This window comes from Protomyctophum parallelum (genome assembly GCF_964188405.1).
Source record: "Protomyctophum parallelum genome assembly, chromosome: 20".
NCBI classification, from domain to species: Eukaryota; Metazoa; Chordata; class Actinopteri; order Myctophiformes; family Myctophidae; genus Protomyctophum; species Protomyctophum parallelum.
The window spans coordinates 14,998,298-15,014,055 of record NC_139718.1 but is presented as its reverse complement, the minus strand read 5'-3'; the positions used below and the strand labels follow the sequence as shown (position 1 = coordinate 15,014,055).

The window sequence follows — 15,758 nt, the reverse complement described above, 5'->3', positions numbered from 1 at the left end:
CCAATGTTTGATGTGCGTGTGTTTGATGTGTGCGTGTGCGGGCCACAGTATCTGACCTGTTTGAAGACATCAAGGTCACAGACGGACAAGCTATCGTTTGATGTGGGCCTCCAGGAGGACTCAACAGGTACGCTTTCATCTGTCCCTCTACATGCGTGTCTCTCTCTCTCTCCCCCCTCTCTATTCTCTCTTTGTCTTTCACCCTCTTTCCTGTTTTCTTTTCTTTGTATTCAGCTGCAGTTGAGATATAGAGACCTAGACACCTCATCCATTCCACTGCAGTTCATTGGGCGACCTGTATCGTATGGTTGCCGCCATTTTTGTTCCCGATATGGCGGCGGTCCCCAAAAAAGACATATTTTGAATTTCGACTTCAGGTCTTAATGTGTTGATATTTCCAGTGCAGTGCAGACATACTGTAGATAGAGGTATTTCTGTCTCCAAATCACTTCGTTATTGATTTATTTGTCCCCCCACCGTCGAGCTGCAGCTCTCATTTGCATCGTTATCCATGTCATAACTGCGAGATACCTTCAGTATGACTTCTGCATGTTGCTATGGTGTTTCCAAGTATTTATTAGCATTTGTCTCCCAACAATGTGTTTGTGTTGGGTGTGGGTGTCGTCATTTCAAAGTAAATTTTATGCAGTCCGTCTCCCCAGTAATTACATAGGAGCTCATAATAATAGCTGGCTCTGTTTGCTTCAAAGTATGCAGTCAGAATTGTGCATCTGTGTGTTCGTGTGTGCGTGCGTGCGTCCTTGCGTGTGCGTAGGTGAGGCGTGCTGGTGGACCATCCACCCGGCCTCCAAACAGAGGTCAGAAGGAGAGAAGGTGCGCATCGGTGATGACCTCATCCTCGTCAGCGTTTCCTCGGAGCGATACCTTGTGAGTATCTGTCTTCCATTTGTACCTTTTTGAATTTTGTGTGTGTGCGTGCGTGTATGTGTGCGTGTGTGTGTGCGTGCATGCATGCATGCGTGCGTGTCTGTCTATGCATCATACAACGACTTGAATAGGTAAACATCAGCCCTGCTTCCCCTGATGTGACAGAATTTCAGATTATCTCCAGACTGCTTGCCTTAACAACTTAAGGCCTACACAAGGCCCGTCATCGTATGACGTATAACGATGTCTCGTCATACGAGACATCGTGAAAATAGTGCATTGTGAGCTGAGCTTACATATCTACTTTTTTTGGCTATTGTTTAACATTTTTGTTTATCTTTTGGAATTTTGGAATAATTTAAGGGGAAAAAAGCAAAGAAAATATACATACTGTGGCAGTTCAGCCTGCCACTGAGACTGAATTCAACACAGGTTAAAGTTTGAGGTATTATTTGTGTGTGATATTTGTTAATTTGACTTTTGTATATTGTGTGGTGCTTGCTTGATTACTGATTGGTGGCGCCATTGTAGGGAGCTGCACCTACCAACTGTGGGTTTGGGTAGGGGACATGCCATCAGTGCAGTGTTTTGTGTGTGTGTGTGTGTGTGTGTGTGTGTGTGTGTGTGTGTGTATATATATATATATAGAGAGAGATAACTCTGATTATAAATATGTGGGTTATGTGAATTGTGGATAATGTGTAATGATTTAAATGTGAATTATACAAGTGTTAAAGTATTGTCTCTGGACATGGGGCTGTTATAATTGTGGAATCAATTAGGGTTGGTATGGTCCAGTGGGCTATATATAAGCCTATATTAGCCTATATATAAGAAGGGGGACCTGCCACTGTGGTTCAGGCGATGTAGGGCTGTAGACCAGGAGGGCTGACCTATTCAGCCATGTATATAGTTTTGCTGTGTTTTGTTAAAACACAATTTTTGCTACTTTGGGACACAAGGTGAATTAAAAACTGTTTGATTTTGCTAACAAGGACTCTGACGTGCTATCTTGGGGTCATTTTGAACATTTTTGAGTCTTGAATCTAATGCCCTTTGGGGCCCATACTACCTCGCACTGAGCAAAGTGTGACACATACAGTACAGTAATGAAACATTTTCGCCTACAAGGCAGCCCAACATGGTTGAAATTGGCTAAAGGACCATGGTGGTGGTCTGGCATGTTTGGCACATTGACTACAACTCACGATATACAGTACATTACTGCAGCAGAGCATTTATTTAACTAAAGCATACCATAGTGTGACTAGAGAGGCTCTGTATAGTACAAACAAATCCCAGAGACGGTAAAGTTGCTTGAGATGAGATGAGGTAATCCATCACAGTGAGCTTTACAGAGTCTTTATTTGTTGTCAAAGTTATGTCATTGCATTTTAATGCATTTTTTTTTTATCAGTACTGTGGACTGATTTGAAAATATATAGTCCCTGGAGAAAAGACTGATTCATGAGCAAAGTCTTCTGGATTTCAATGACTAAGGAGAACATGTAAAGAAATGTGACATCTAAAACATAATCCTATTAACGGCAACCTGTGAATGGACTGTGCCAATACGGTAGGGGATGGCATCCCTATTCTGGGCATTCATTATGTGTGGAAAAGCTGAGTGATGCTATTCTACAGTATGGCGTATAAAGTTGTTAAAGTAGTTAAACCAGCCCGGAGTAAAACAACATTAAATAAAGAAAAATCTACAACATTCACTTTCTAGATGACTGTGAGAATCCAGTCAATTACACTTAGCAGAAATTGGTCTTCATTGGCAGAGCCCCGAGAGTGGAGGTTTCCAACAGATCTAGTTTTTTCTTTCAGTCCTTGAAGTCGATATCCCCCTGCCACTTTCACTGCATCTCTGCGGAAGCCCTTTCCATTTGTTTTCATTACCACTCCCATTATTCCTTAACCCCCCAGTACTTATGACAGTATATGCTATCATAATTGCATCAATAGACACTTTCACCAATTTATCCAGCTTCCACCACATTTTGCAATAGCCTTTGTTTTGCAATCTGGCTGATGCTCGTAATTCAACCGCGACAGCAATGCAGGCACCTTTCCATCATCTTTTCCTGCGTCTTGCTCGAGGGCACAGTGTCTGCATTTTATAAACGAAACCTGTGACCTTTCGTTTTAGGGGACATGATGATCTATTCTAACCTCTGACTTAGCTTTGCCCTGTAGCTCCGCTATGCCATCAACGTTGCAGTTTTCTAAGTTCCATTCTCGCTACGTTGGCCAGAGGCCCGTCGGCACATTTCAGCACTGGGACATGTGTTACCCCGGTGACACTTTTAGTCTGCGACAGCGTGTTTTGGGTCACAGACCCTGTGGGGGTCCACAGTAACCACTATTGCCTCACTGCCACCACGGTTTTCTCGAAGCCTGCTCCCTGCTGTCACCTATACCGTAGTCTCGCGTTTCCAGACTGTTGTCTCTCGCAATTTTCAAATGTTTCCGTCATACAGTCTGGAGCACGGTAGCTCATGAGTAAGCGATAAAGCGGAAGTGAAGCCTCCTCCCCACTTCCGTTTTGTCTTTACAGTCACGCAAGGAAATGGCAGCTTCCTTACTCGGATTTCGGGAGGTGTAGTTCCAGACTCTATATAGCATACAGAGATTGTGGAATAGTTGGCTATGTGATAAAGTACATTATTTGCAGTACAAATAACTCAAAAGCGCATTGTGTATGCAGTTATATATTAGTCTGGCCATGCCAGGGTAACTGAAATGCTGGCAATCAAAGATCAGTGGCAGTGCGGTACCGGGACACCTCTGGTATAGTTTCACCAGTCCTTCAGAGCTCTACCACTTCATTACACTCAGGGAAGCATCCAGACAGAGTCTGGTGTCGCCCCGTCCCTGAAAGAAATCACCGTAGAGTAGACGCTTTGTGACATTGAAGCAGAACTCAGTGCGTCAGCCATGTACAATCAGTTTCAGGTTTAAAAACTCTGAATGCACCAACTGAGGTTCCTGCAGTGTAGTGTCGCCCAGGAATCAGTTTCTCTGCCTTTAGGGCATTCTAACTCCATTCTGAATGGAGATACGACGTGTCTGTCGGACAGCAACGATATTATGTACTGTATTTAATATTCATCGTGTCTGTCGGGTGGAAACCTCCTATGTCCAAAACCTTTTTTTTTAAGTCAAAAGTGGCAGATTGACAAGCTCAAACGTGTCGCTTTGCGACGCATTTCGAGCATGCAGACCTACTACTTTTTTACTTTTGTGTGACGCTGTAGTGTGATCACGTAATTTATGAAAAAATATACAATTGATACAATTATGGAGATGAGAGGTTTCTGCCTGACAGCAATGATGTATAATATGGTAATTCAATTGGGGTTTCACAGAAGAATCAAGCATTTGACTATTTTAATTATTTGTAGTTTACTTTCCAATTTCCAATACTTTTACTTCTACTCCACTACATCTCAAATGCAAATATTGCACTTTTACTCCACTACAAATTATTTAAAACTTGAGTTACTTGTTACTTTGTATACTGATATTATCACAGAACATACAGTAACCTCTTCAGCCCTATATAGATTTTATATATAGGACTCGAACCCGTGACATGCCGCCAGGCTGGATTACCGGCCTAGGTGCCTGGACCGCTCAGCCGCGGCCCAGGCCACGTTCAACATATTTTTAAACATTAAAAAAACTTGAAACGGCACAAATTCTGTAATTTCTGCATAATGAGTACTTTTATACTTTCAGTACATTCGACAACACTTTTGGACATTCAACTCAAGTAATTTTTTTAAGTAATCCTACATTGCAGTATTGATACTTTTTACTAAAGAATGTGATTACTTTTTCCCACCGCAGTAATAATAATGTTGGTCTACTCTGACGTGGCTGTCTTCTCCACGCAGCACCTGTCCATCTCCAATGGCAACAGCATCCAGGTGGACGCGTCCTTCATGCAGACACTGTGGAACGTCCATCCCACCTGCTCAGGCAGCAACGTGGAGCAGGGTGAGGAGCACCACACACTCGGGGCTTTTCTTTCTAAATAAATTCAGAATTTTTCAACAAAGGTTTACAAGAATATTCATCAAACAAGAATGACCCTCAGTCATAAATGTTCACAGAGAAGATTTGCGTGCACATCTCAATGCCTATATTTAGGCCATGTGCTGGACGTCAGGCATCAAGGCAAAGCAATTTGTTGCCTCTAAATAAAATAAGTCTCTGCGCTCTCAGTAATAACTGGCCAGGTGCAACAAGCTCTTGTAGCGCCCGTTTTTGTTAGTTTCCGACGTTCTTTTGTTGGCTCACTTCACTGTTTTTTGTTATGGTTAGTTTTAACCTGCCGCGCATGTAGGGAGCCACGGGGTGAGTTTTAACCCGCAGGACGGGTTAGTTGTAACCGGCCACGCATGTCGGGAGAGACGGTGCTGTCGGACTAATACCTGTCAGACTGGTAGTTAGCATGTCTAACCAACGTATGCACCCCATTTAATAGTGCTTACAGCTGCACTATGCAGTTTTTTCTTCTACCCCAGAAATTGAACCTGGTTTCTGCCAACCTGGTTTCAAAATGCTGCCATTTTCCTTTTTACCATTGAGCTAATAGGGCTAATTTATTGCTCAGGGGATGAATTTAATCTTGACCATCAGGTCACAATTCATGTCAGATCCCGTGTCTAGTCATGACCTTTGACACAATCTAAATGTCTCAATAGAAGAGCAGAGAGACAAAATGCAACCACCCCAATTGTATGAGTTACATTGTATTTTATGTATTTATTTATTTATTGGGGGGGTCTGCCTTTATTGATACAGACCGTAGCCTGGTCCAGCCAGCGTTCTTTTTCTGGTCTAGAGGCGCGCGAGCATGGAGCAATCGCTGGAGAAATATTGCTTCACAGATCTGAGACCCTCCGCCCCTCACCTCCCCTCGCCTGGTCTCGCGTTCCTCCAGGCTTTCATTGTTTGAGCCGTAGCGAAGGAACATAAAAGCCTGGGTACCGAGGCTATAGAGACTGACTAAATGCTGTGTTTGCATTCACTGGAGCTTGAGTGTAGTTTGAAAAGCTTCCCGTCTCGTCCAACAGGCTACCTGCTGGGTGGTCACGTGATGCGTCTGTTCCACGGTCATGACGAGGTGCTGACCATCCCAGGATCTGACCTGAGTGAAGATGAACAGAGGTGACCATGGGCATGATGTGCACTGATGAATGGACATATTTATTATTATTTATTATTTAGTGGTTTTGAATTTTTTTTTAAGAAATTGCCCACAAAAGAGAAATTTGATTACCAGGTGTTATTTAATCCATTAAATCAGTGGTCCCAGCGATTTATAGCAGCGGAAGACTGACCGGATGTGGCTGGATGTGCGCAACATTGAATGTTGCACAACAGGCGCTCCCAGCCTGTGGAGCGATGCGATCGGTTTTGATATCAATGGGTCTGGGGCCTTTAAACTGTTAACGTGGTTAACATATTTATTTCTTTTCACCCCAGAAGAGAAGATTTGTGTTAAAAAAATGCAACATTATTCAAAATGATTCAAATTATTTTTCAAAAACACTCTCAGTGCGGCACGAAGACAGGAGATTGTATATTTGCTATTTTTGAATAGTTCATGTACAAAACATGGATAATGGGGTTAAAATGATTGTGCTGTATTAACACTTTGTTGAGGACTCCCTGGAACCCCCTCAAGGACCCCTGGGGTCCCCAGACCGCACTTTGACAACCTTATCTCCATAAATATACTATGTATATGCACTACAGTATTTTTATACAGTATATATATATATAGAGAGAGAGAATAGAATATTTTAATAGTGAATTTGCCGATGGATGGAGCACATCCATCTAATATCATGCATATCAGGCTGGTATGTCCAGAAATAAGATGAAGAGGGCAATGATGAATGATATAGGTGATCATTTATTTACTCTCTCACTTTTGGTACTTTAAGCACATTTTGACTTTTACTTGCAACGGAGTATTTCTATATTGCAGTATTGATACTTTTACTCAAGTAAAAATAATAATAATATTTTTTTCAGTAAGATGTTTCCAACCAGGGTGACAATGGGCTCTCCAGGGAGGAGCCAAAATGGCCCCCGCTGTGCTATTTTCATCCACAGCTTCTCGGCACTAACACAGATACGGCTGAACTTTGTGTTAAGTGGGTCAAATTAGCGGGCACGGGACGAAACGGGACACACACACACACACACACACACACACACACACACACACACACACACACACGTTAGCATTACTATACTTGCAAGGACGTAAGCATTTTATCACAGTGATTTTATGACTGGTATTTTTTACCTCTTTTTTATAACCCAAACCCTGAAGCCAAAAATGGCTGATGTACAAGCTCACAGTGAGTCGCAGAGCATCACGTTGTTAGCTTGTGGATCTTATTTGCGCGCAACTTCATCATCATAATTATTTTAATCAGATATTTCTAACCCTAAGCCCCAAACCTAACCTCTACATTTCTAACCCTAAGGCCCGACTCACACCTTTCGATCTAGCATACAACATTGATGCATGCTAGATGTATACAAAGGGTGTGATACATCTTGCCACAATGCATTTCCAATGGAAGTCACATGGTTTGACACAACATTTGTGTTGTACGGCTTTCGGCTGTGTTTCGACTGCCCCCCAACCCCTCATACAACACAAATGTTGTGTCAAACCATGTGACTCCCATTGGAAATGCATTGCGAGCTTGTATCAGCTATACATCTCATACAACAAGCATACATCAGTCTGTTGTAAAGTTGTGAGTCAGGCCTAGTACTACACTACCACTAATACAAGCAGTAGTGTAAAGTAACTAAGTACATTTACTGTACTGTAGTTAAGTACAATTGTGAGGTATTTGTAGTTTACTTGAGTTTTTCCAATTTTCAGTACTTTTACTCCTACTCCACTACATCTCAGATCCAAATATTGTACTTTTAATCTAAAATGTATTTGAAAACTAGTTACTTTGTAGATTTTGATTATAGATACTTTAGCCCTATATTCATTTCAGCCATTTGAAAATAGCAGATCTACAAGCTCACGATGTGTTGCTTTGCTTTGAATACTTTCCCCACCACTGAATACAAGTGCACACGCACACACACAAACACACACACGTGCAGAAAAATGTGTCAGACACACACGCACCTTGTCGGTTAAGCGGTCTATTTTTAGTACGTGGTAGAGGGGAGGGGAGGGAGGAGGAGGAGGAGGGATGCTTGCGGACTTGTCGGCTTTGGCTCCGCCTCGCCTCGCCCCGTCACGTCCTTGAAAATTTGGAGACCCCTAAATGTTCAGCGGGGGGGAAGTAACGCCCTCCAGACTGACAGCATGAGCCACGGGGCCTCCCTTTTATCTCTGCGCCCACCAGTCATATCGCTGATAGACAGAATAGTAGCAGTGGGTTATCTGGCCACGTGGCTCCCTTTGATAGATGTGTGTGTGTGTGTGTGTGTGTGTGTGTGTGTGTGTGTGTGTGTGTGTGTGTGTGTGTGTGCGCGCGTGTGTGCAGGGAGGGGGGGGGGGGGGGGCATGTGCTCTCTTCTTACATCCTCCAAGCTATTACCACAGTGGGAATACAAATAGTCTTCTTCTAAGAATGACCTTGACAATATGGGTGGTTGTGAGGGAGGGATGGAGGGCTCGTCTGAGGACGACCTAGAGAGGGGGCAGGGAGAGAGAGAGAAAGAAAACAAGCTCCAGTGAATGTAGATCACCCACTCATGGTCCTGTGGTGTCCCCAGGATAGTGAACTATGAGACGGGCACAGCCGGAGCCAAGGCCAGGTCCCTGTGGAGGCTGGAGCCTCTACGTATCAGGTGGGTTGATCTGTCACCCAGACCCAGTCTGGCTCTCTCTCCCACTTTCTATTCCATCCAGCCTTCCTCTTCAATTCAGCCTTCTTTTTTCTGTTCATTACAAATCATTCTATTCATCCTACAGTATATACAGTATATATTTGACTTTCTGGCTGCATGTGTATTACTTCTATGGGGTTGTCACCAATTTAAATATGATTATTTTGGGGGTCCTCAGTTGAAATATTATTTTGGGGGCTCCTCAGTTCAACTCTGATTATTTTGGGGGTCACAGCCTGAAAAGGTTGAGAATCACCAACACGTTATATTACAGATGTTTCCAGTGTAGCCTTCTATTCCTCACATGGCTGTGTACAGATGTTTCAGTGCATCGTCTGCAGAGTTACAGATGTTTCTGTGCATCGTCTGCAGAGTTACAGATGTTTCTGTGCATCGTCTGCAGAGTTACAGATGTTTCTGTGCATCGTCTGCAGAGTTACAGATGTTTCTGTGCATCGTCTGCAGAGTTACAGATGTTTCTGTGCATCGTCTGCAGAGTTACAGATGTTTCAGTGCATCGTCTGCAGAGTTACAGATGTTTCTGTGCATCGTCTGCAGAGTTACAGATGTTTCTGTGCATCGTCTGCAGAGTTACAGATGTTTCTGTGCATCGTCTGCAGAGTTACAGATGTTTCAGTGCATCGTCTGCAGAGTTACAGATGTTTCTGTGCATCGTCTGCAGAGTTACAGATGTTTCTGTGCATCGTCTGCAGAGTTACAGATGTTTCAGTGCATCGTCTGCAGAGTTACAGATGTTTCAGTGCATCATCATCACTGCTGCAACGTTCGTTGCTCAGTCTGTCGAACGTAGGATCTTTATTTTCACCCAACAGGGGAATTAGCAAATAGAAATAAAGTGCACAATTAGTCAAATGTTTTAAGCTATTTTTTAATTATTCTACACAGCCACACACTACATTGCAGCTAATTAACAGCTGGCAGCGATGTTTGCATTAACTAATTAGGGCATATTAGGCTTGCAGGGCTTATGGAAATTAACTGCCTGTGTGTGTGTGTGTGTGTGTGTGTGTGTGTGTGTGTGTGTGTGTGTGTGTGTGTGTGTGTGTGTGTGTGCGTGTGTGCGTGTGCGTGTGCGTGCGTGCCTGTCTGTGTAAGAGAGACTCTGTTTGTGTGTCTCCTTCTGTGTGTGTCTTGGCATGCATGCGTCTCCGTGCCGTATCCGTGTGTGTCTCTGTGAATGTGTGTGCGCACTTCCGTGGGCGTGTGTATGTGTCTCTGATTATGTCCTTGATTGTGTTTGTGTGTGTGTGCGTGCGTCAGGTGCGGGCGGCACACCGCTATAGCGTTAACATTTAAGCCTATATTCACTTATTTTATATGCATATTGCCCCCGACTCCCGACAGTTTTTGCAGATTAATCGGATTTCATCGTAATCATCTACAGTATGACACGTGTTCTAATTGTATTGTTTAATAGGAACGCCCTATGTCTTTCTGAAATCATTCCTCTGCTGTGCGTGCGTGCGTGTTGCCCCTGACAGCTGGTGTGGGAGTCACATTCGCTGGGGTCAGCCCTTCCGCCTGCGTCACCTGACCACCGGTCACTACCTGGCGCTGACCGAGGACAGAGGGGTCGTGCTGCAGGACCGGGAGAGGTCTGACACCGCCTCCACCGCATTCTGCTTCAGAGCCTCCAAGGTGACCACGCGCACACACACACACACACACACATGCACACACCCACACACGTCACACACCCACACACATCACACACACGCATGACCCACACACACGTCACACACCCACACACGTCACACACACACATGCACACACGTCACACATACAGACACATGCACGCACGTACACAAACGCACGCACGCAGCACTTCAAGGTGACCTCATTTTGAAGAAATCAAACAGTCTCCTTTTTACTAAACGCCAGTGGAAAGAAACTCCAGAGAATCCCACCCACCCACTCTCTCTCTCTCTCTCTCTCTCTCTCTCTCTCTACTTACACCGCAAAAATCTACCGTTTCTTCAAGGACGGCGAACATTTCACGGGTCATTGGACCCATGCAAGGTTAATTTAGCTCAAATCGCAGACTTTGGCAAAATGGACTCTCTGCGCATGTGACTGTTGACCGTTTTAACCCTGATAATGTCGTTTTTTAGATATGGCCATGTGACTCTGAGCCAATTAGTGACCCAATGTCTCCGGATCAGTTGCATTTCAATTACATTCAGTGGTGGTCAAAGTACTTACACGTTTTACTTAAGTAAAAGTATCAGTACTGCAATGCATATATACTCTACTCTAATAATGTTACAAGTAAAATTAAGGAATTCAAACATTTATAAGTAGAAGTCCCGTATTAAACATGTACAAAAGAGTCTGCATACAAGAGCAACAGATTTTCTTATACATTTTACTGTGGTGGTTTTTCCACCACAGTAAACGCGCCAGCCATTCGGCTGCCGCAGGTATTTTCTGACCGTGTTTATTATAATGATCAATCAATCACATAATAATAATAATGATAAAATGCCATGACATATACTGTATATATCTTTCTACATTATTTGTTTTACATTTTAATGCATTCAAATCCTTTTTTGGGGTTGGCTCACTTGCTAATAATAAGCTGGGATAGTTTCATTGGCGGAGGAAGTTTCACAAAGGTTGTAACATTCAGGACATCTGTGTTGTTGTTGTTGTTGTGACTGTTGTTGTTTACATAATGACACATTAACCCCCCCCCCCCCCCCCCCCCCCGCAGGAGAAGTTGGAGCAGAGCCCCAAGCGGGACATCGAGGGGATGGGCGTGGCAGAGATCAAGTATGGCGACTCGCTGTGTTTCGTCATGCACGTGGCCACGGGCCTCTGGCTGTCCTACCAGGCGCCCGACGTCAAGTCATCCCGCCTGGGACCTCTGAAGAGACGGGTGAGACATGTGCAGTACTTTACACGCACGCACACACACACACACACAGAGGAGGACATCAACAGTTTTTGGAATGCAACGAATAAATTACATTTTATACCCTTTTTGACATTTTGAACACTATCAGAAAAGCCACAGATCTAATATTCTAGCTCAGGCACGCGTGCCACAGAATTCCTATGAGCAGATGATTGTTAATGTGATAAGGGCGATGGGTCAGTGTCAGTGTGTGTGTCAGCTCGTCTAAATGTAACCCCGGCCGACCCTCTCTTGGCCGTGTTGACAGAGTTGACAGGAGCGCGTGTGTGACAATGACAGTCTCTGTCCCGTGCAAACATAGCCTGTAGTAGTGTCAGTCACCTGTGTTCCAGCCGCAGATGGTCCCATAACAATAACCGGGGAGTGGGAACACGTATTCTCTGTGTCGCGTCGTTTGTCCCCAGTGGAGGGGCATGCGGTGGCTCTGTCTGTTGGGACCGCGGGCCAGTTGAGGACCGTACAGAGAGTGGGGACTGGTCACTGGAGGGGGTGCCGGAGTCACCTCCTGTTGAGCACCCTAACTGCTTGGTACCCTAACTCGGTGGTTCTCAACCTTTTCAGGCCATGAGTCTGTGACCCCCACCCCCCAAAAAACAAAATCATATTTGAACTGGCGACCCGTACAACAGTTCCACATGCACGACCCTGAATCATTATTTGGGTGAATTGAAGTTTTGGTGTAGAAGGGAAAATGAAGCAGAGCAAGTATAGGTGGCTTCTTCTTCTTCTTCTTCTGCCAGGTGCAACAAGCTCTTTGTAGCGCCCGTTTTCATTCTCTTTCGTTCTTTTATTGGTTCATTCAATGTGTTTTGTTATGGTTGTCCTCTACCTGTTGCCACTCTCTCCGCGGTGCGGCGTTCAGAGTATGGGTTTTTATGCCGTTCAGACTATCATTGGCTTGGAGGCAGCCAATCATGACTAGGTCATCACTGAACTCGCCACTGAAGTCGTCTTTACGGTCGTCAGTAGTGGTGGGTGTAAATGTAGTCCAGGCGGTTGTCAAGCACCTTGCAAAAAACAATGGGGAGGTAATTTCTTTTGGCAAGCTAGTCTGAATGACAGCCTTAGATCCTCTAATTATGGGACGATCAGGCTTTTGCGGGTCAAACACACTATTTGAGGATCATCTGAGGTTTGTCTTGTCTTCCTTCTCCTCACTTCTGAAGTCCTGCTTTCATGCCCAGGCTCTTTTCATCCTGTCTATTCAGTGGCTGCTTCGTCTGTGCTTTAATATCACATGTTATGCCTTTTTGTGTCTTCTGTTATATGATGGTATTGATTTCATGTCTGGATTTGTTTATTCTACTTTTACTATTTCTTTGGCTCTTTATTGTTATGCTGCTGTGATGTTAATCAGTTTTTTTAGTTTTTGTTTTGTAAAAATACTTTGTAACCTTGTTTCGGAAAGGGCTGTAGGAATACAGTTTATTATTGTTATTATGCTCTCTCTCAGGGTACGAGTACCCAATTAAAACTTGGTTCAACTTCAAGTACTTTATTTGCCCTTTCAGAAGTTTCTTTAGTGCAGTGCACAAATGCTATAAAAAAGAGAGATTAAGACTAGCACTTACTACTAGCACAATATCCATATGGACTCCAGCAATTCTCTATATTAGTACTGTAGGTGATGATTAAAAAGAGAGTGTACAAATAGAACCAAATAGACCCTTGTGGATCCATTTGGTTCCATGTGGGCTGGTATACTGAACTGGGGTTCCTGTTTGTTCCATGTGGGCTGGTATACTGAACTGGGGTTCCTGTTGGTTCCATGTGGGCTGGTATACTGAACTGGGGTTCCTGTTGGTTCCATGTGGTCTGGTATACTGAACTGGGGTTCCTGTTGGTTCCATGTGGGCTGGTATACTGAACTGGGGTTCCTGTTGGTTCCATGTGGGCTGGTATACTGAACTGGGGTTCCTGTTGGTTCCATGTGGGCTGGTATACTGAACTGGGGTTCCTGTTGGTTCCATGTGGGCTGGTATACTGAACTGGGGTTCCTGTTGGTTCCATGTGGGCTGGTATACTGAACTGGGGTTCCTGTTGGTTCCATGTGGTCTGGTATACTGAACTGGGGTTCCTGTTGGTTCCATGTGGGCTGGTATACTGAACTGGGGTTCCTGTTGGTTCCATGTGGGCTGGTATACTGAACTGGGGTTCCTGTTGGTTCCATGTGGGCTGGTATACTGAACTGGGGTTCTTAGAAATTAAACGGTTTGAGATCCACTGCCTTCATACATCAGGGTCATGACCAGTGGTGGAAAAAGTACTCAAATGTTTAACTTAAGTAAAAGTATCATAACTACGTTGCATACGTTGTATTCACACCAATGGCTCTCCCTATCGTTTTCTCTCTGTCTCTCTTACCCCCTGTCTATCTTTTCCCTCTCTCTCTCTCTCTCTCTCTCTCTCTCTCTCTCTCTCTCTCTCTCTCTCTCTCTCTCTCTCTCTCTCTCTCTCTCTCTCTCTCTCTCCTGTCCGTCCCTGTCCAGGCCTGTCTGCACTCAGAGGGTCACATGGATGACGGGCTGGCCCTCCAGCGCTGTCAGCACGAGGAGTCCCGCGCCGCCCGCATCATCCGCAACACAACGCGCCTCTTCAGCAGATTCATCAGGTATACGTCGTTCACCTCATACACAGCTGTTGCCTATCATCATCTAGCCTGGGCATGTTTATGATCCGGTCGGGAGAAGATGATAATATCTTACATCATATGTTGTAGTCATTGTTTTGTAGTCATCAGGCCGGAACCCTCAAACCGGAAGAATAATACCTTCTCAATAATAGCGTGATCCGCTCTCTCGTAGGCTGCGATGAGAATAGAATTTCCCTGTGGGATAACCAAGGTATACAGACAAAAGTATACACTCAAATTTTGGAAATCAGCTAAACTACGCTGCATCAAGGCTTTTATTGGGAAGGTATTATTCTCTAGAATGCTCGCCCCAAAACAGCGAGCCGTCTGTGGAAAGAAATGTATATACTGTAGGCAAGTGTGTTTTGGGGCGAGCGTTCCGGTTACCTCGGCATACGTTCTCTCTCGTCTTTCATAGTGCAGAACATGGTGTATTCTGTTTTGAGAAATGCCATCGGGTCACGGAAGCCTTTCCCCTCGACAACACTCATGGGCAATGTTGGGCATCTTCGGCTATCATCTTGGCTGTCAAATCTGTGATCTTTTCCGCCTGCCGGCCATCATAATGGCGATGTTTCACGGTGAAGTCCAATTTCCAAGCATGCCTTTCAAGCATGCACTAGCAGGACGTAAACAAAACAGTCACGACAGGCATACAACGTTCTCCCATTGGAAAACATTTAATAATTTTGTACATTTTGAACTGGCTATTTTGGAAAACGGTAACATTTAAAAAACAATTAACAAGCCATTAACACATTGTATGCTAGAGTTTTCTATTTGCTCAGGCTTGCTGGTGCTAAGCGATTAACATTGGACTTTTGAACTTTTTAGGGGCCCACAGCGAGGGGCCTCTTATAGCTAGAATCACATCGCATAAATAAAAAGTAGGCCAAACATGTCCACTTCAATTAAAAAAAAAAATTATGATTCTACCATCTTCCATTCTGGAGATATTGACCTTTTTCTAAAACCTGCTTTTGAAGGCACGCTGCTCGCTTGAAAAAACAGCAGAGATATGGAAGGTTGAAGTTGACAGACATTGACAGACAGATATAAAAATGAACACAAATAATATCATATACATACTACACACTGAATGAAAGCCCTGAATGTCTACTTTTAGGAGGAAAACAAATACACATGGTCCCATGTATAGTTTGTCAGTAATTGGCTATTGAATGCAGCTTGCGCCCACCAGAGAGGATTTCAGAAAATGCATGGACCAGAAGAACTATTATTCACAAAATAAGGCCTATAGCGAAATGTACATACTATATACCGTATGAAACAGAAGACTCTCTGCTTTCATAAGAAAAAGTGCAATGTTGCGCAACATTGCACTGCTCACTTCACAGGGGTGTGATTTTCATTATTATTACAGTAGAAGTATTTTTC

General features: G+C 44.0%; 1 protein-coding gene across 1 annotated transcript in view; it reads left to right on the top strand.

Annotated features, from left to right (window-relative positions):
* The window catches only part of LOC310877660 (ryanodine receptor 3), a gene marked incomplete at its 5' end in the record, with an annotated part of 230,555 nt that overhangs the window by 50,219 nt on the left and 164,578 nt on the right, over positions 1-15,758 (top strand). Inside the window, 8 exons of the mRNA XM_083791611.1 lie at positions 49-127; positions 776-888; positions 4,794-4,896; positions 5,979-6,072; positions 8,674-8,748; positions 10,290-10,446; positions 11,525-11,689; positions 14,218-14,339. Coding sequence (XP_083647737.1) covers positions 49-127; positions 776-888; positions 4,794-4,896; positions 5,979-6,072; positions 8,674-8,748; positions 10,290-10,446; positions 11,525-11,689; positions 14,218-14,339 — 908 coding nt within the window. The remainder of the gene's footprint in view (positions 1-48; positions 128-775; positions 889-4,793; positions 4,897-5,978; positions 6,073-8,673; positions 8,749-10,289; positions 10,447-11,524; positions 11,690-14,217; positions 14,340-15,758) is intronic.